General features: G+C 53.2%; 1 protein-coding gene, 3 long non-coding RNA genes and 1 pseudogene across 11 annotated transcripts in view; 4 read left to right on the top strand and 1 right to left on the bottom strand.

Annotated features, from left to right (window-relative positions):
• LY9 (lymphocyte antigen 9) overlaps nt 1-1123 on the bottom strand; it is a 29655-nt gene extending 28532 nt beyond the window's left edge. For 2 of the 8 annotated variants that reach the window (XM_058701789.1, XM_058701785.1), the window contains exon 1: nt 926-1122. In XM_058701789.1, the coding sequence (XP_058557772.1) occupies nt 926-1049 (124 nt within the window). In that variant the 5' untranslated portion in view covers nt 1050-1122. Of the gene's footprint in view, nt 1-925 lie in introns of all 8 variants that reach the window. The other 6 variants (XM_058701791.1, XM_058701788.1, XR_009254435.1 and 3 more) reach the window with 5 other exon arrangements.
• Nucleotides 653-5656, top strand: LOC131496324 (uncharacterized). Its single transcript, XR_009254436.1, has 3 exons — nt 653-760; nt 1409-2491; nt 5210-5656. It is a non-coding gene; the product is annotated as an uncharacterized LOC131496324 (long non-coding RNA).
• A 7-nt stretch (nt 5657-5663) lies between these two features.
• LOC131496323 (large ribosomal subunit protein uL15-like) lies at nt 5664-7562 on the top strand (annotated as a pseudogene).
• Nucleotides 7563-9540: 1978 nt separating this feature from the next.
• LOC131496004 (uncharacterized) lies at nt 9541-12507 on the top strand. The gene is made up of 2 exons (XR_009254260.1): nt 9541-10176; nt 10619-12507. It is a non-coding gene; the product is annotated as an uncharacterized LOC131496004 (long non-coding RNA).
• A 2001-nt stretch (nt 12508-14508) lies between these two features.
• LOC131495838 (uncharacterized) lies at nt 14509-20099 on the top strand. The gene is made up of 2 exons (XR_009254150.1): nt 14509-17011; nt 17326-20099. It is a non-coding gene; the product is annotated as an uncharacterized LOC131495838 (long non-coding RNA).

The following is a 20099-nucleotide window of genomic DNA, read 5'->3' on the forward strand; positions in this document are numbered from 1 at the left end:
ATCGCATTGGCTAATTTCGGGTTTATCCAACACAACCAAGAAGCACCCCAAAAGTTGGGTGTGGATATAAAGAGCCGTGATGCTTCTGATGTTTTCATGGTGAGCAATGATGAAAATGGAAAATGAGGACAGTTCAGACTTGACCTCAGCCCTGGAGTCTAGGCCCCTCTCCTCCATACATGCATCTGGGAGTTCTTCTAGAACTCCCCTCACTGCCTACGCCTCCTACTCCCACTACTTTTCGGGTCCCTTTGCTACTGTACCGTGCTCCAAGGCCCTGGGGAAAATGGGATTACCAGGGGACAGTAGATGCCACCACACCGGGTGGCTGAGACATTCCCTGGGGTGGTGGGTCAGCTCTGCCTGCCGGCCATGCTGCTGAGAGACGTTTCCCAGAAACCTGCAGGACTTGGGCCTTGATGGGGAGGTAGGATGTGAGGAGAAAAGGACACTCAGAGAGCAGCCACCAGGCCCAGTGCCACCAGACCATCTCCAGATCCCCAGGGAAGCCTGAAGTTTGGAATAGAAGGTAAGCATGACAGAACGTAGAAAGAAGTTCCAGGAGTTCTATGTGTCCCTAAGAAAGGGGGGTGGCTAGTCATCAGGGGAAACTTCCGTATCTCTCTGTGCATTCTATCCACACTGTGTGGGGAGCAAACTCACCACTCAGCATTTCTCAGCAGGAAAACGTGAGGGTGAGAGGAACACAGTCTGAGCCCAGACTTGTTTGAGACTGGGGCTAGGATGCCGTCTACTCATGGTGAGTGACTGTGCATGCACTCACACACGGAGACACAGCTGGGAATAAGGTGGAACCCGCAGAATGACCACGAAGAGAAGAGTTTCCTGAGTTTGCCAGCAAAGAATGTGACCGGCCCCAGAGGGACACCACGAGCAAGCGGTGGTGGCCGCAATGTGGACTTACCCACGAGCAGGAAGAGGAGATGTGTCCACAGTAAGGGAGAGAATACGTGCGGCTGACTCTTCTGTGGTTTCCTGGAGAAGGACCGTAGCACCCAGTCATCCGGGTGTTTCTTTGGACCCGCCATGATGATCTTCTCTCAGACCTCAGGCTGAAAGAGGAAGTGCTTACCACAGCTTCCCTGCTTGTGCGCGCGCGCGCGCGTGTGTGTGTGTGTGTGTGTGTGTGTGTGTGTGTCCCAGGGAGGGTTGTTTATATCTGGTACCACAGACTCCTCCCACATGCTCAGGCTGGGGTAGGGGGTCCCACGTCTTTTCAGGGCCTTCATGGGATTTGTACATCCATGGGGGGGGGGGGAATCACCTTCTTCAGCATCAGGAAACTTGGGTTCTAAACTCGGCCCTGAAGGTGGCCCCTCAATATCTCCACCTCCTGGTATTCATGCCCGTGTGTAATCACCTCTTTTTTTTTTTTTTTTTTTTAAAGATTTTAAGTCATCTCTACACCCACTGTGGGGCTCGACTCATAACCACGAGATCAAGGGTCGCATGTTCTGACTGAGCCAGCCAGGTGCCCTGTAATCACGTCTTCTTGAGTGTGGGCTGGATGGAGTGGCTTACTGCTCGTGAGCAGTAATAAGCTGTCATTTCTAAGATTAGGTTCTGGAAGGTTGCGTTTTCATCTCGGTCTCTTTCTCTCCCTCTGTCTCCCTCTCTCTTTCCTACTCCCAGCTCTTTTTGAGGAGCCGGGTACTATGCTGTGAGCGAAAGACTTCGAGACAAGGAGCCAGGGAGACCACCAGCCAAAACCCAACGAGGAAGTGATGTCTTTGCGAACAGATCATGGGGACTCGAGGCTGCCGAGAGCTACAGGGGTGAGGCGGGTGGTACTGGCTCCGGGAGGACACCTTGACCAGTGAGGGATCCCACCAGCTAAGCCGTGCCCGGATTACCGATCCACAGAAATGGTGAGATACAAGATGCTTATTTTCAGCTGCTGAGTTCTGTAGTTTGTTGCACAACAGTCGGTAACAAATATGGTCCAATGAATTCACGGTTTTGCTTAAGCCAGTTTGCATTGGCTTCAAGTCACATACCACGGAGAGGCTTTTAATTTTTTTAAGTACATCGATTGAGAGGGAGGGGCGGGGGGAGAGACTGGAGGGAAACTGGAGACAGAAGAGAATCCAGAGCGCGCACGGCACTGTCGATGCAGGGCTCCAGCTCACAGACTGGGAGCTTGTGACCTGAGCCGAAATCAAGAGTTGGTGGCTTAACCGACTGAGCCACCCAGACGCCCCTGAAATTTGATTTTTTTACTGTTTGTATTCTGTTTTGAGTTCCCTTGTATCCCTGTTCATTTTTAAAACATTTCCTCTTTCAAGTTTGTTTATTCATTTATCTATTTTGAAAGAGAGACAGAAAGAGCGGGTGGGGGAGGGGCAGAGAGAGAACGAGAGAATCCCCAGCAGGCTCTGCGCTGACAGCTGCTACAAGGCCGTAGCATGAGAGGACCTGGAAAGAAAACTTCAGGAAGCAGGCACGGGTCGTTTCCGGTGACATCCAGTGAGTACCTGTCAGGTGTGAGCCCCTCTCGTAAGACTTGACATGCACGGATCCGTTTAGCCCTCACAACCGCTTTATGAGACAGGTATTTTTTGTCACCCCCATTTTATAGATGAGGAGACTGAGGTACAACGAGGGTAAGTAGCTTACTTTGAGTTTTATAGTTAAGAGCTTGAACCCAGGAAGTCTGGGAGGAAGGGGGGAGAGAGGGGACGAGTCGGATGGCAGGCATCTCCTATCAGAGGGCGTCTTCAGAGTTTCGTGCTGCACAAGCCTGAGAGTCAGGACCTCCTTAATTCTGTAGACCAGGCACCTCTCTTGCCTCACTCTAGTCCTGGCCCTGTGGCTACAGCATGATTGTCCAGAGAGAACTGCAGGGCATGTGGCCAGATGTTTCCACAAGAAGCCCAGATAAAGGGTCTTATAACCCAGGTGTCATGGACTCAATGTTTGTCTCCCCCGCCCCCCCCCCCCGCCCCAAAAATTTATATGTTGAAGTCTTATCTCCAACGAAATAATATTAGGAGGCAGGACCTTTGGGAGGTGATTAGGTCATGAGGGTAGAACCCTAGTGAACAGAATTAGTGTCCTTGTGGAAGTGGCCCCAGAGCTCGCCCTCACCCCTCCCTCCATGCGATGTGGCAATGGGAAAGATGGCCGTGTCTGAAGCAGGAAGTGGGTCCTCACCAGATACCGAATCTGCTGGTGCCTTGGTCCCTCAACTTCCCAGCCTCTGGGAACCGCCGGAAGAAAAGTTCAGCTGTTTATAAGCCACACAGTCTATGGTGTTATTGTTAGAGCTGCTTGAACGGAGCAGGACATCAGACTAAAGGCAAAGAGCATCCAACAGGTATTTTTAAGCAGGTGTGCAGGGTTATTCCAAGACCTTTTGGAAACTTGCTCCAGCAGCAGGGGGAGGGCATGGAAGGGAGGGGACTGCAGCGAAAGCACAGGTAGGGGGCTATTAAGGAGCCTGGGTAAGAGCAAGAGGGCAGCCAGGCTGAGTGGGAGGAGAGGGCAAAGGTGGGAGAGGGTTCCAAGATACCGATAATAATAAGACTCGTCACTAACCTGTATTGAATAACAACGATGAGTGATGCTTCGTGCTTTGCATATATTTTCTTTTGCTCCTCAAATCAACCCTATTTGGTTGTGCTGTCAGCTCAGAGCCTGACTTGGGGGCTCGATCCCATGAACTGTGAGATCATGACCTGAGCCGAAATCAAGAGTAGGACACTTAACCGACCGAGCCACCCAGGTGCCCGGGTGCTTTTTTTCTTTGTTAATGTTTATTTATTTATTGAGACAGAGAGAGAGAGAGAGAGAGAGAGAGAGAGAGAGAGAGCAGGGGGAGGGACAGAGGGAGAGGAGAGAGAGAGTCCCAAGCAGGATCCATGCTGTCAGCACAGAGCTTGACGTAGGGCTTGATCCCGCAAACTGTGAAATCATGACCTGGGTCAAAATCAAGAGTCAGGCACTTAACCAACTGAGGCACCCAGGCACCCTTAGTTGGTACTCTTATTGAGAGTACTCTTATTGAGTTGAAAAAACTGAGGTTTAGCAAGGGAAATGTCACTGGAATAACCTTCTTTGTAGTGTGGACACAGGTGGACACGGTCTTGTGACGCGTAGAATCCAACTGAAGTATTAGCATTTAAGAACCGTAAAACCTAAAAGAATGTGAATTTTGATATAATGCAGTTGGCAAAGGTCCTGTACTCGCTCAGTCCCTATCTGCACAGAGGGAAGGCGAATCTTCTCACTGAGCTGCGGACACAAAGGCACCTCGTGTTGGGAATCAGGGAAGAGGCAGGTTGGCTTTGGTATCTCCAGTTTCTCAGTGTCCTTGGGCCAGGCCAGCCAATGTGGACAAACGACTGGAACATTTCTGGAATCCCTGCTACTGTCCCAAGAGTCCAGCTGGCCATGGGTGCGGAATTGCCCATCTTCCGGGCATTGCCCCCAGAGAGCATCAAACCCCAGCGTGGGCTGCAATTCGGATCCTGTAGCCGCTGTCCCACGTTCTGCTGCACAGGCTCACTGCCAGCCCCCAACCAGCCCTTCATTAACTTTGCAACGAAGGTGACCCTGCATTTTACACGATTATATTTTTTGACTTCACTTTGGATATGATATGGGGTTTTAACACGTTTCTACTCCTGCAAATTCGAAGAATATGAAAAGAATACAGAATTTCAATAAGGTTAAAACTCTTTACACCCAAACAGAAAGACACTTAAAGGTCTTAAGAGCGAAAAGCAACGCAACATCAAAGCAAGTGCTAGGGTTACAGTAAAGGGAAGACTTAGGCGATATCACTGTGCAAGTCGAATCTAGGGACATGGGCTATGAGACCAGGCTGTTAGAGGACGTCGACAAAACAGGTGAAGGGACCTGGGTAGGGACCAGCAGTTAACGTCTCAGTGATGTTTCTGGTCCCTAAGCAACCTTAGCTGGTGGAGAAGGTGCCCTAGAAAACAGCTGGAATTGAGATGACATAACTGGGTCCTTGGTGGCTACGTTTTCAATCCTGGAGAGAGAAGGAATTCAGAGTAGGCGTGCTCAAGGTATCAGTATTTTTTGCTCACACATATGTATTATTTGAGACATCTAGCCTTTTAAAGTAATGGGTAACTCTGTGGTTCTGATCTGAACTATGTAACTGAGTAATTGATTTACATTTGCGATTTTGTTTTTTTTTAATTAATTTTTATTGAAGTAGGTCGACACACAATGTTACATGAGTTTCAGGCGTATGACATGGTGAGTCGACAAGTCTATACAGCATGCTGTGCTCACCACACGTGTGGCTGACATCTGTCACCACTTAGCGGTGTTACAGTTGAACCCAAGTTTATATGAAGTATAATGCCTTAAACTTGTGAGCAAGTTTACAAGTCAAAACCACACTGAGATACCACCTCGCGCAGGTCAGAGTGGCTAAAATTAACACTCGGGAAACTACAGATGTTGGCGAGGATGCGGAGAAATGGGAACCCTCTTGCGCTGTTGGTGGGAATGCAAATGGGTGCAGCCGCTCTGCAAACTGGTGGAGGTTCCTCGAAAAATTAAAAATAGAACTCCCCTACGACCCAGGAATAACACTACTAGGAATTTATCCAAAGGGTACAGGAGTGCTGATGCATAGGGGCACGTGTGTCCCAATGTTTATAGCCAAATTATGGAAAGAGCTCAAATGTCCATCAACTGACGAATGGACAAAGAGGATCTGGTTTATATATACAATGGAACACTACTTGGCAGTGAGAAAGAATGAAATCATGCCATTTGCAACAACACGGATGGAACTGGAAGGTATTATTTTTTAATTTTTTTTAACGTTTATTCATTTTTGAGAGACAGAGAGAGACGGTGTGAGCGGAGTTGAAGCAGAGGGAGAGGGGGACACAGAATCCAAAGTAGGCTCCAGGCTCCGAGCTGTCAGCACAGAGCCTGACATGGGGCTCAAATTCATGGACCAGACCTCGAGATCATGACCCGAGCCAAAGTCAGACGTTCAACCGACTGAGCCACCCAGGTGCCCCGGAACTGGAGGGTATTATGCTGAGTGAAATAAGTCAGTCAGAGAAGGACAGATATCATGTTTTCACTCATATGTGGAACTTGAGAAACTTCACAGAAGACCATGGGGGGAGGAAAGGGGAAAAAATAGTTATAAACAGAGAGGGAGGGAGGCAAATGATAAGAGACTCTTAAATACAGAGAAAAAACTGAGGGTCGATGGGGAGGGGCGGAGGGGGAGAGGGGAAAATGGGTGATGGGCATTGAGGAGGGCACTTGTTGGGATGAGCACTGGGTGTTGAATGTAAGGGATGAACCACGGGAATCTACCCCCCAAACCAGGATCACACCTTCCCCAGTGTATGTTTAGCCCATTTGACAATATATTATATTAAAAAAACCAAAAACCAGCTTTCCTCTGGGCTGCCGACATGCCATCCAGACCGAGGAAGACCCGGAAACTTCCGGGCCACGTGAGCCATGGCCATGGCCACATCGACAAGCACCAGAAGCGCCCAAGAGCCTGGGGCAATGCTGGTGGCATGCATCACCACGGGATCAACTCTGACGAGAATCATCCAGGTTACTTCGGAAAAGTTGGCACGAGGCATTAGCACTTAAGGAGGAACCAGAGCTTCTGCCCAACCGTCAACCTTGCAGAGCCTGTCATCGTGAAGGCCATGATCTTTAGTAGAAGAGCCGAGGAGAAGATCAAGGGGGTGGGCGGAGCCTGTGTCCTGGTAGCTTGAAGCCACGTGGAGGGAGGTCCATTAAATACTACCAAATGCTTTTCTCTTCCGGTCTGAGCGTGAGCTCTCTCGCACCCCTACCTCTCTCTCTCTCTCTCTGTGCGTTGGAAAGCCACCTAACAGATTCTAGGAGTAAGGGTATGAGCGCCCGGGCTCCCCTGCCAACTCACCTCACAAAGCGTGCAAGAGACAGCACCAGCACTTAGAGGCCTTGGCCCACGACGTACCTTGAACATTTCATCTATAAAGCGAGAAGATTCGTCACTAGCATGTGTGTGTGTCTTGGAGTTGAAAGGCCTGTTTTGCATCGTGTCCTCTGAAAATACGACGAGTGGGAGAATAAAAAAAACAGAACCTAGAAACAAAACCAAAAACGTATGAGTAAGTTTATATGAAGCATGCAATACTTCAAGGCAATTTAAGAATGACCGTACTTAGAAGCTCAATGTACTAGATTTACAAGCCTTCTTTTTCTTTTTAAGTTTATTTATTTATTTTCAGAGAGAGAGAGAGAGAGAGAGAGAGAAAGAGAGAGAAGCCTAAGCAGACAGTGCTGTTAGTGCAGGGCCCGACTCGGAGCTCGATCTCAAGAACCGTGAGATCATGACCTGAGATGCTTAACCCACTGAGCCCCGATTTGCAAGCCTTCTTTAAGTATTTGGGGAATCTTATTTGTTGGTTCAAATACTTCGTCCAAGGTGCTGGGGGGATGGGGGACACCGGAGGTACGGATGAAGGTGTGCCCCTGCCGTGCACAGCATCATAACCCTGCATGGTAACTCTACTGGAATAAAAATAACAAAAAAATAAAAAATATTTATATCTTATGTCTTAAAAAAGGAAAAGCAAGCAGAAGAGCTATATCATAAAATCTGTTTTCAACCTTGAAAAAAAAAGAAAACACTTTAAAAGGAAGCTAAACATATTACATTCAACAGTGGGATTTAAAGTCTTTAAAGGAATCGATTCATACATTTGTAAAGTGAGTCAAATATTATCAATAGCCCCCAAGAAGGGGGTTAAGGGTTGCCAGATTTGTAAATAGAATATGATTTCTAAGCTGAACTGCCCTTAAGGCTGGCCTTTTTTTCAGTAAATTGAATTTCTTTTTTTAGTAAATTGAATATGAATTCTTTAAAAAAAAATTTTTTTTAAGTTTACTTTTGAGAGACAGAGAGAGACAGAGCACAAGCAGGGGAGGGGCAGAGAGGGAGGGAGACACAGAATCTGAAGCAGGCTCCAGGCTCTGAACTGTCAGCACTGAGCCCGATGTGGGGCTCGAACCCACAAACCATGAGATCACAACCTGAGCTGAAGTGGGACCCTTAACCAACTGAGCCACCCAGGCGCTCTGAATATGAATTCTTTAAAGCAATATAGCCTATGGATAATTAAAAAAATTTTTTTTTAAACATTTATTCATTTTTGAGAGACAGAGAGAGCTAGAGCGCATGCAGGGGTGGGGCAGAGAGAGAGGGAGACACAGAATCCGAAGCAGGTTCCAGGCTCCGAGCTGTCAGCACAGAGTCTGATGCGGGGCTCGAACTCACGAACCGCGAGATCCTGACCTGAGCTGAAGTTCGACCCCTAACTGACTGAGCCACCCAGGCGCCCTGCCTATGGATAATTTTTTAATGCACAAAACCCATCTCTTAGGTAATAAACGATGATGGGGAAGTATTGCCTGCGACGTCGTTTGCTAAGGTCATCAGTAGGCAGCAGAGGTGCGATTCAAATCAGAAAGCTTCGCCTCCACACCACAGTACCCAGCCCTGAGGCTAAACCATTCCGCGTTACTTTGTTTTTCTATCAACGTGATTTTCTTTCCCGCTAGCCTGTGAACAATATGCTTGCAGAGACTTCCTTTCGTCTTTGGACGCCCAGACCCCTGCACGGCGCCTTGGTGGCGCCCGGCAGGAGCTCAAGTGTATGGCAAAGAAATGAGTGAAGAGAACTCAGTGACAGTAGCATCCAGAAGTCCAAGAGAGGAGAGACTTTCAAGCAGGGAGGGTCCCACTGTCAAATTTAACCGGTGGTCATACAAGATGAGGACCAAAGGGTCCGCAGGCTGTGGCCGAGGAGAGGCCAGGCGTACCTTGTTAAAAGCAATGCGGGTCCTCTTCAAGTCTTGCCGGGGCACCTGACCTCTATGCCCCGAAGGCCAGGGAGACCCTGGTCAAAGTCTGAGAAGTACGGGGCCCGACAGGAGACACCAGTCACGGTTACATCCTCACGGAGACGCCAGCGGTCTGCCTAGCCCAGCAAAGCCTTCGGGACTATTTGGTGTAGAGAGGTGGCGGGGAGGGGGGGCCACGCCTGTGCCAGCTCTCCCCTCACCCCTCTCCCCGCGGATCAGGACCTTCCTGCAACTCCTTCAACCTCGCCAGCAAAAGGACAAGAGAGCACAATAACATCTGACCCAGTCTTTCATGGCTGGAGGTAGAGGTGGTCCCAAGGGTCTTGTCCCCTGGATTCCTCTGGCCTGGGCCCTGGGCTAAAGAAGCTGCAGCCGGCAGCCCGTGCCTTCCACCTTTCTGTCCTTGGGCCATCTGCGCTTGAGCTTCTCCGCCTGCTGACTCCCGTCTGCTCACGGGCTCAACCGAGCACGCAGGAACCGAGAGCCCTTACTCTGTGCCGACGCTGAGCTAGTCACTGGGAATTGCAAGATGAGAGGGGAAGGCTCCTACCCTCAAGGGGCTGAGTGTACTTGGGAGAACGTGCAGGTGAGCAGGTGTTTATATACAGTAGGGATAGATGTCATGACAGAGGTAGGCACGGGGGACCCGGAGAGGCCAGAAGAGGGCGTCTGTTTCAGCCTGGGCCTTCAGGAGAGTCTTTCCCACGGTGGTGATGACATTGGGGAGGGGCAATGGGAGCCAGCTGGGGCGAGGTAGGTGGGGTAGGTGGCAGAGACGAGGGCAATGCAGTAAGCAGTTGCCGGGAGCCAGTTTAGGGGGGTGAGGAGCCCTCGGGGCGGTGCAGGGAGACTCTAGAAGCAGCACGCAGCGGCCTGGAGTCCAAGATCTGAGATGTGGTGACGCGGCAGGAGGCCAAGGTCATCAGGAAGCAAGAGAACGTGAAAGGCCTCGTCCACCAGGGCTGTGAGCCCAGGCTTTGCCTTGTAGGGGACGGGGGACCTCAGAAGGGTCTAAAGCACGGCTGTGAGCATCATGGGCGTTGGCTCTTAAGTAGCTCACGGCGGCCTCCCACCCTTCTTTCTCCCGTGTCCTCTCGTCTCCGCATCTTGTGACTCCAAAGCCGCATGTGATTATTGTGGTGAACCCTAAAAACAGGAAACGACTGGGGGCTGATATTCACACATTCACAGTTCGCCCAGCTGGCAGGCAGGCCGGTCTGCCGGGGAATATTATGGGCCTTTCTCTACCGGGGTCCCTGCTCCTGCTTGGTCTTTTCGTCGGTAAGTCTCTCCCTGCCACTACCCTCCAGGCGCCTCCAGCTGCCCGTGCAGGGTGTTGCTCTAGCCACGGGTAATTTTCACTGAAGATGCTGCTTCCCAGGAGCCAGGCTGTGTGTGTGTGTGTGTGTGTGTGTGTGTGCGTGTGTGTGTGTGTTGCACATGCTGCCGTCTCAGACCGTGCAGGCCCACACTGTGTCCTTGTCACCCTCACATTTCTTCTGCTGATGAGTCACAGGGAGCCCGGGTGTCCCTACACTGGCTGATGGCGGGGTCATGGGATCGACGACCTGCCTCTTCGTCTTGCCGTTTCACGCATGACCTTCTGGTGTCCCAGTCCCCTTCCTCCCTCTCCCACCAGCCCCTGTGAGTCACCCCCCATCATGAACTGACCTGAGGAGGGGATCTCAGGCCTGGCACTTAGCAGCTGTTTCTGTCCCTCTAGATTCGCACTGCTCGCTCCTGTCCCCGAGGACCTGAGCGGGGGCAAGAGACAGGCTTGGGGACCAGAGGCCCCGGGGGAACGAAGCTCGCGAGAAGCCTGCGGTGACTGGGCCATGCTCTTTCCGGTCTCAGCAAGTTTCAAGCTTTCGCTTTCACTCTCCTTCGGAGGGGAAAATGAGGGCCCAGTTCTGAAGATCACCTGCCTTCAGGGTTGTCCGCACCCCGGGCTTTAGGGGGGCCCCTAGGCCCCAAAGATGGATCCCTTGATGTGTTGAAAACTTGGCGGTGAAGGGAAGCAAAAGTTCTTCGCTACCCTCAAGGTCTCCCACCCGAACTGACAATTACATCGATGTGAGACAGATTAACAGGAGAAAAAAACACCCTGAGTTTTAGGACGTGCATATGGAGACCTCATAATGAAATGGAGACCTGCAGACGTGCCCGAGGAGGCAGTTTTTATACTTTTTAGACAGACGAGAAATCTGCGAGGAATTGAGCGGACAAAGAACGCTTAGCTTTGGGGCTTTAATTAGTAAAGAATTCTAAGCAGACATTGGGCAGGGGAGTAGATTAGTGAAAAATAGTTGTTTATTTTTCCTCACCTCTGGTGATAAGGATATACTCTTCACCTCCTGATCCAGGGAAGGTGCCTTTCACATGGGAGATTTACTTCCTGTGTTCAGGGGTCAGAGGAGGGTCTGAGAATCCTTGCACTGGCTGCCTCTTAAGTAACTTATTTAAGAAAAAACCTTTTTTTAAAGTTTATTTATTTTTGAGAGTGAGAGAAAGAGAGAGAGAGAGAGAAAGAGAGAGAAAGAGACAGAGCGCAAGCAGGGGAGGATAGGCGAGAGAAGGAGACACAGAATCCGAAGCAGGCTCCAGGCTCCGAGCTGTCAACACAGAGCCTGATGCGGGGCTCGAACCCAGGAGCTGTGAGATCATGATCTGAGCCGAAGCTGGACACTCAACCGACTGAGCCACCAGGGCGCCCCAGTAACTTATTGAAATAACCAAATAGCGACACCTGGGTAGCTCAGTTGGTTGAGCGTCTGATTTTGTTCGGCTCAGGTCATGATCTCGCGGTCTGTGAGTTCGAGCCCCGTGTCGGGCTCTGGGCTGACAGCTTGGAGCCTGGAGCCGGCTTTGGATTCTGTGTCTCCCTCTCTCTCTCTCTGCCCCTCCCCTGCTCACACACTCTCTCTCTCTTTCAAAAATAAATAAACATTAAAAAAAAAAATAACCACATATGCCCAACTGGCCCCTCTTGGGGTGGCCTGCCCTTGGTCCCTACAGCTGTTTATAAACAACGTCTGCTTAAATTAAAAAAAAAAAAAAAATCTGATCCCCACGACAAACTTGTGATAGAGATAAGGCAGACAGTATTACACACACCTTGCAGATGATGGACTGAGGCTCAGAGAGATTAGGTGACATCTTTGGGGACACACAGCTGGCGATCTGTGAAAATGGAAGTGAGTGCAGCCCAGCAGCGGCAACACAGAAGCTCCCAGAACAGTGTCCTCGACGGAGGCAGCAGAACTGGCATGGAAATTCATGTCGGGTTCTCCTCACCCCTGCTTTCCTATTCCCTCACAGAGCAAGCCCATCTGGGAGCTTTTCTCTCTCCAGGCCAGGCTCTGGGTGACCCCTGTCCACAGGGACATCTCCCAGGCATATGGCAAAATATGGATAAGACAGGTACTGCCTTAAGGATAGGGCGCCTTAAGGGAGGGGCACCTGGGTGGCTCAGTCAGTGGAGCGTCCAGCTTCGGCTCAGGCTATGATCTCACGGTTCATGAGTTCAAGCCCCACATCCGGCTCTCCTCTGTCCCCCTCCCCACTCTCCCTCTGCCCCTCTCCCGCTCACACTCTCATTCTCAAAAATAAATAAACACGAAAAAAAAATGTTTACTTCTTTGGTTCGGCTCGGTTCTGGAAACATCTATTCATGCTTTTGTGTCCTGGGTCCTGTGCTGTGTGTGTGGTGAGGACAGGGGTCAGTGGGACCCGGGGTGGGGGGCGGAATTAAGGATGATGAAAGCCCATCATTGGCACTATGGTGGAGTTGACAGAGTGTCAGCAGTGGGGTCACACGAACTTGGATTTTCATATGGACTCTGCTGCTTCCTGGCTGGTGACCTGGGGCAAGTTTCTCAAGAGCTTTGAGTCTCGCGATCTTTCTCTCTACAGTGGGAATAAGAACAATCACCTTACGGGTTTGTTGGGACGCGCTTCCCCTACTCCGCACGGTGTCCGGCGTTTGGGGTTCGTGTCCTGATCTGATCCCCCCGTGTCTCCCTTCACTTGAACCAGAAACAGGATTCAGACCGAGAAGCCCTACGCGCGCCCAGGGCACCTACCTAACCCAGAGGCCGAACCACCCCCCTGCCTTGCTCCCTCAGATGCTAATTTCCTTCCGCCTTCTCTCCTGGGGCTTGTGAGCCACCAGGAGAGACCCGCACGCACGGGGCCCTCTGTATGCGACAGGGTGAAGCGAATGCTTAAAACCCAACAAGCCAACGAAAGCATGGGCTGAAGGATACCGGGGTGGGGGGCATGGCTGGATCACGAGTACGGAGCCCAGCAGGGAAGCGGCACTTGGGCGAGGCCTGATGGGTCACTGCACTCCAGGCGACGAGGACGGGCCAAGCTGCTCAGTCAGGGCGCAGGCCCCGGGGCCAGCGCGCCCACACCGGCCGCCTTGGTAGGCTTCCCGTCGGCGTGCGTCATTCTCCAGGTGGGAGCCGTCACATCGCCACACAAGTGGACCCCAGGCTGTCCGGCGGATGGCGTGGCGGGTTCACAGGACGCTGACCATCCCCGGCTTGGGGCGCCTACTCCCACAGGGCAGCAGCCCCTCTCCCACCCCTTGTCCCCACAGCCACTGTCCCAGGACATCCCAGGTCAACTTTAGACAGAGACTCAGCACCTGGCCTGGGACCAGGGACACAGCTGGTGCTTTTGGATCCCGTTCTGAATCAGGGTCCGGAACCTTCTGGAACCAGGCAGCCTTTTCTTTCTGAGTCACTGTGCAGCACACCTGGGTCAGTTTCGAGCCTTCTGTTGCCTGGGACTGGGTGTCAGTGTTGCAAGAATTTGCCCACAGAGACGGGTCGTGCTACTGAGCAGCGGTAGCTTTCATTTCTTGACAAGGGTGCTGGCTAGTTTTTGTTTTGTTTTTTTTAATGTTCATTTTTGAGAGAGAGAGAGAGAGAGAGAGAGACAAAGTGCAAGCAGGGGAGGGGCAGAGAGAGAGGGAGAGAGGGAGACACAGACTCTGAACTGTCAGCACAGAGCCCGACGCGGGACTCGAACCCGCGAACCATGAGATCATGACCTGAGTTGAAGTTAGATGCTTAACCGACTGAGCCACCCGGGCGCCCCATGGCCAATTTTTTTTTTTTTTAATACTTTCATTTATTTAAACTAAGCTCTCCACCCAATGTGGGGCTTGGACTCACGACCCCAAGATCAAGACTTGCTTGCTGTATCCACTGGGCCAGCTGGGTGCCTGGGTGCTGGCTAGTTTTGGCGAGATGATATTCCAGCGATGTCAAGAAGGTTCCACAGCAGTGAGGAAGGCCAAGGTAGGCTGGTGTGGCCAGTAGAAGTAGAGTAAGCCTGGGGCGCCCGGGTGGCGCCGTCGGTGAAGCGGCCGACTTCGGCTCAGGTCACGATCTCGCGGTCCGCGAGTTCGAGCCCCGCGTCGGGCTCTGGGCCGACGGCTCGGAGCCCGGAGCCTGCTTCCGATTCTGCGTCTCCCTCTGTCTCTGCCCCTCCCCCGTTCGTGCTGTGTCTCTCTCTGTCCCAAAAATAAAAAAAAATTAAAAAATAAAAAAAGTTGAAAAAAGAGGAGTAACCCGGGTCCTTCGCACCAGAAGGAAAGGCAAATGGGGTCAGTTGAGCACAGCGCTGGTGGTGGTGGGGTCGGAAGCTTCGTCCTGAGCGGGTAGAGCAGGAACGTCCTTCCTCATAAGAAACTGACTCACCCGAATGCCTCCCAGTGGAGACAGAGAGGTCCGTGGAGCTGGCTTCGGGGCCTCACAGGCCACTTTCCTCTCGTGCTCTGGGAGGATTGCAGGGCATTTTGCCCAGACTCAGATTAGCCCGTGGTTCCAGCCTTTGCCTGGGTGACACGGGCAAAGTCACCGGGGAGCCACGGCAGAGCTGTTCCTCCAGCGGGAAGAAAAAGCTGAGGTTAGCGAGTGAGGATGAACGCGTGGAAGCTGAGTGTTGGAGGGAAAGCTTCAGAGAAGCTTCTTGGGGTTGAGTTTGTGTGATAGGAAATATTCCTCTTTGATGAGGCATTAAAAACAATTTTTTTTTTGAATGGTTATTTACTTTTGAGAGAAAGAAAGAGAGAGACGAAGAGGGTGCGTGCAGGGGAGGGGCAGAGAGAGGGAGACCCAGAATCCGAGGCAGGGTGCAGGCTGCGAGCTGTCAGCGCAGAGCTGGATGCGGGGCTCGAACCCACAGACCACGAGGTCATGACGTGAGCTGAATGAAGTAGGACGCTTAACTGACCGAGCCAACCAGGCACCCGCCCCACCCCACCCCTGCCCCGCCTCCTTTATTTAGGTGCAGGAAGGATGCATTTGCTCCCCGGTCAGGTTCCCATGGTGGGGGAGACAGCGTTTCTGCCATAAATCAGGCCGGGCCGGCCATGGCCTTTTCTCAAACAGGGCAAGGGCACTGGGGCTTCTGGGACGTCGGTGGGACTCTCGAGTAGGGTGGGCCCAGCGCCGTGGGAGAGCCCCTCTCGCTATGCTCCAGCGGGGTGGCAATAGCGAAGACAATAGGCCAGACTTTTGTCCTTCACAGGGAGTTTCCCAAGTCACTGAGGCCTCACGACAGCCCTGCAGCTGGCAGGAAAGGGGTTTTTATTTCTAAGCTGCTGAAACAGTCTGAGAGAGAAAAAACGACCCCGCGACAAAAGTGGCAGAGCCGGGAATAGAACTCATGCACCTTGTTGCCACATCCTGCGCTTCTGGTTTGTCACTGCATTTATGTGTTGCAGAAGGATTCGTGGGGGAAGGGTGTGGGGCCCAGGCTGGAGGAGACACAGCGGGGGTGGGCGGAGGTGGCAGCCTGCCTTCTCCCCGGGGGACATTCTGGGCTGTGTGGTCCTCTCTTGCCCAGTTGAGCCGCCCCTGGGGCTGCCATGGGGAGGGCCCCGGGGCTGAGGCCAAACGACAGAGCAGGCTTCTCGCGTGCCTGTGGCCTTCTTGAGTGTCCTGACTGTCCGTTGTCCGCAGCTGCTCTCCCTGCAACCCCCAAGGCTCCTGGCTCTGGCCTGGGGAGGCGAATAATGGCCACATGGATATCTTCTGGAAGCATCTGAGTTCCTGGTCCTGGGGGAAGAAGGGATGGGGTGTGGGTTGAAGAGAGCACAAAGGAGCGGGAGAAACCTCAAAGGCACAGGGCCCAATCTTGGGGAAGCCTTCTTGGGCGCCCGGAAACTCAACGTATGCTGCAGAGACCCCTACTGGGGAGAGATGTAATTACAACACGGTTCCGCGCTTGCGCAGACACACAGGGCCTGCAGCAGGTCCGCGCAAGGGTGGGAACCCAGGCTTTGGGGTCCGAGCCACCGGATTTGGGTCTTGGATCAGTCACGCAATGGCTGAGACTCTGGGCAAGTTACTGGAAGCTCTCTGAGCCTGTTGAATGGAATAGGTACAAAACCTCCCCTATGTATCTCGTAGGGTTGTTCCGGGGGAATCAAAGCATACGAAGCGGGGCCCCTGGGTGGCTCAGCCGTGAAGCGGCTGACTTCTGCTCGGGTCACGATCTCGTGGTTCATGAGTTCGACCCCCGCTTTGGGTGAGCCCTGCTTTTCTCCCCACCCCACCCCTGCCCCTCATGGGATTCTCTCTCTTTCTCTGCTCCCCTCGCTCACTGGTGCCCTCTCTCTCTCAAAATACAGTGGCCTCTCTCTCAAGGCCACTGACTTGGCCTTGAAAGCTCAAAGCTCTCCAACAGACGTGGGCAGATTCGGCCTCTGTCTCTCCCTGTGCGTACTCAGGGTGGTGAGCCACCTCGGTGTCAGTGCCTCGTGCCTTCTGCCCGGTGAAGGGAGCGCCCAGGGTAGCTCTGCAGTCTTCCCTTGGGAAGTTTTGTACACGCAGCGCGGCTGGGCCGGCCCTGTGTCGCACCGAGCCCCAGGGTCGGTGACAACGGACACTGTGTCTTCACCCTGACTTGGGTGGCAGAAAGCAGAGGAGCCTCTGTGGCCTGCAGCCGGATGCCTCTGGGACCCCGGACCGCTGTGTCCCGCGGAGGGTCTGTCCTCGGTGTCTCCTTGAGGCCCCGGGGACAGTGCCGTGGCCTCACTGCGCGGTCCAGGACGGTAACAGCGGCTCCCTCCCCGTCTCAGCGCCGCCCTTGTGTGCAGGTACCTGGCCCCCCCCCCCTCCCCCCCCCGGAGCACACGCCCTGTGCCGCAGCTCTGGAGGGGACGGAAGGTGGAGGACGGAGTCCTGGTCCTGTGCAGGCCCTGGGGAGAGGAGCTAACGCCCTCGAGAGAGGGCGTCTGGGCCAGTGTGGTCGGGGGAGAAGGAGGAGAAGGCCTACGGGAGCCAGTGGGGAGGTTGGAGGGGTTTGGGCAGGAGGCGCTCGGAGGTGGGGGGTGGGGGGTGGGGTGCTGGGCTGCCCTGAGTGCGTAGGGAGACCCCGGCACTGAAGCTGTGGTTTTCTGTCTGTCTGCAGGGCCAGGGATCCTGGGAGGGGACACGGTCGGGGAGACAGTGTTCGGTAGGTATCCCTGGGGAGTCGGCCACTCGGCCCCTGGAGGTCCCAGCCGGGCAGGAAGTGGAAAAGGTTACCCGGAGCTCTGGACAGCTTGTCGCTGTTTTGCAACCAGGACCCGGAGGCAAACCAATCCTGGCTGCTGGGACTTAGGGACCTTACAGCGAACGACTGTGTGTCCTCTCTGCAGATCAGGTGCCCAAGGCTGCAGGGCCCTGGCCCCTCCGGAGCCTGGATGACTCTGCCTATTTGTCAACGCCACCAAGGATTTCACCCTGCGGGTCTGTGGTGAGGGGGGGGCGGAGGGCTCACATCTGAACTTTGACCTTTCCGCTCTGCCCTGCCTGACCAGGCCAGAGTCTCCTCAGAGCTCAAACTCTTCCTTTCGCGCACAGAGAAGCTGCGGGAGCCTGATATCGCTGCCAGTTCCCGGGTGGCGAAGGGTGGGGCCCGCTGTGTCCCCCTGACGGGCTCCCTGCGACAGGCCGGAGAGGACGTGTGGTACAGTCGGGCCCCACTTGGCCGGGTGGCGGGGGTGGGGGACCACTCTCAGCGTCACCTGGACTTCTGGGGTCGGTGACAGCTATCGCTGCTCGGCCAGGAACCGGTCAGTCAGAGCTCAGGCTCAGTCCCCACCGGGCCCCTCTGCGCAGGTAACCCCCTCCTGTGAGCCCCCTCCTTGACAGCCTGGGCCTAGGTGCTTAGCATCCCCACCTGGCTTCCTGGGGACTCCAGGGGTGGTCGAGGAAAAGGCGGGCGGGATCACTGAGAGCAGTGAGTGTCTCTGGGGTGGCAGGAAAGGACGGTTCTGGTGCCATCACCCCAGGGCCTGCTGTCCCGCTTCTGTCTGTCAGCCCCAGACCCTGCGCTTGGCTCACTCCTGGGTCTCCCCCGGCCCACCCGCTCCTGCAGACCCACTGAGGAGGAGCCCCAGACCTTGGCCGCGTCCTCAGAGAAGCCTGGAGCTGCTCTGAGAGGGAGATCTAGGCCGTGGCTCCTGTGGCATCCAGGACGGCCTCTCCCGGTGTCCACAGGCCGCTGCGGGAAACCGCTTCGGTCCAAACACATTCTGTCCCTCTCTCCTCTTCTTGGCCGACTTCTGGACGTCTCTCTGCTCCCTGTCTCTGAGTCCCATGCTCCCCCCACCGAGCCAGCCAGGCGCCCCCCGAGCATTTAGAAGGTGCCTGTGTTGTTGGAGGCTTCGAGGAGAGGTCTGGATACATCGCCACCCCTCTGGGAGCTCAGTCACAATTGTTACAGTTCGCCCCTAACCCCACGAAATGACTTGAGCGGGGACTGAGCGAGTTGTACGAGAGCCTTTGTCCGTGTCTGGCTTCTCCATTGAATGAGACCAACGCTCATTCTTAGTTCCTTCTGTGTCTCCAATATACAGCATGGAATAGGCGTGAAACATGCGACTCTGACGTGTATTTAGGGAGCAGCCTGTGCTGGGTGTGACAGGACCCAAGGACACATGGTCACGGGTTGCAGACGCTAACATTCTCCCGGCCCTTCCAGGGCGTCCGGAGGGCAGTCTACCTCCTTCCCCCTGATTCGGCTTCCTTAAGGGGCCTCCAGCCCACCCACACTTCTGACTTCTTTTCTTGGAAATCCCTTCCCCTGTCTGCCTGTCTTCCATTTCTTCTCTTTCCTTCCTTTTACTCCAGTTCCTAACCTGTGGTCATTGTTTCATTCAGCCTCCTTCCTACTTTGCTCCTTGAAGAAAGAATTTCTTCTCTTTTTGGTCCTGGGACCTTTGCTGATTGGATACATTCGACCTTGACACGTGGAGAAGTCAAGAGGAATAATGTGAGGAGGGGATCACCCTGTCAGACACAGACATGAGTGCCACCTGCTGCCGAACATCTCCCGGTGAGAGAGGGACACCAATCCCGAGTAAGACATAAACCCTATTTCATTTGCAAACGGAGTTTGGAATCGCCAACAAGCTGTGACATAGCTTCGGTTTAAAACAACCTTTTCGGGGGCACCTGGGTGGCTCAGTCAGTTAAGCATCCACCTCTGGATTTTGGTCCAGGTCATGATCTCACATTTCGCGAGTTCGAGCCCCATGTCTGCACTGACAGGGCTGAGCCTGTTTGGGATTCTGTCTCTCCCTCTGTCTTTCTGTCTGCCCCTTCCCTGTGCTCTCTTTCCCTCTCTCTTTCAAAATAACTGAACTTAAACAATAAAATAACCTGTTTATGTTTTGTTTAATCTTATTTTATTTCATTATTATTTTTTAATGTTGATTTATTTTTGAGAGAGCCAGAGCACGAGCGGGGGAGGGGCAGAGAGAGAGGGAGACACAGAGTCCGAAGCAGGTTCCCGGCTCCGAGCTGTCGGCACGGAGCCCGACGCGGGGCTCGATCCCACGAACCGTGAGATTGTGACCTGAGCCGAAGTCAGACGCTCAACTGACTAAGTCACCCGGGTGCCTCTGTTTAATCATACTTTAAAGTGTTCAGAAAGAGAAGAGGGCTTATTCATTTTAGAAAAGTCGAACGTTTGAAACATAAGAAGGTTCATGAAGTGATTAAGTGTTGTGAATATGTGTATTCATCTTCTGTTAACATTGAAGGAAATGGGCCCAGAGGCAACTTCAATTTTATCTCCTCGGAGCAGCCTTTTGACCACCTTACTTAAGCAAATCTTTCCTCTTATTCATAATCGTTGTACTCAGCTCAGTTTGGTCAAATTATCACAATCCGTAAATAAATACTTATTTGTTGGTC

The sequence above is a fragment of the Neofelis nebulosa genome, chromosome 15 (genome assembly GCF_028018385.1).
Source record: "Neofelis nebulosa isolate mNeoNeb1 chromosome 15, mNeoNeb1.pri, whole genome shotgun sequence".
NCBI classification, from domain to species: Eukaryota; Metazoa; Chordata; class Mammalia; order Carnivora; family Felidae; genus Neofelis; species Neofelis nebulosa.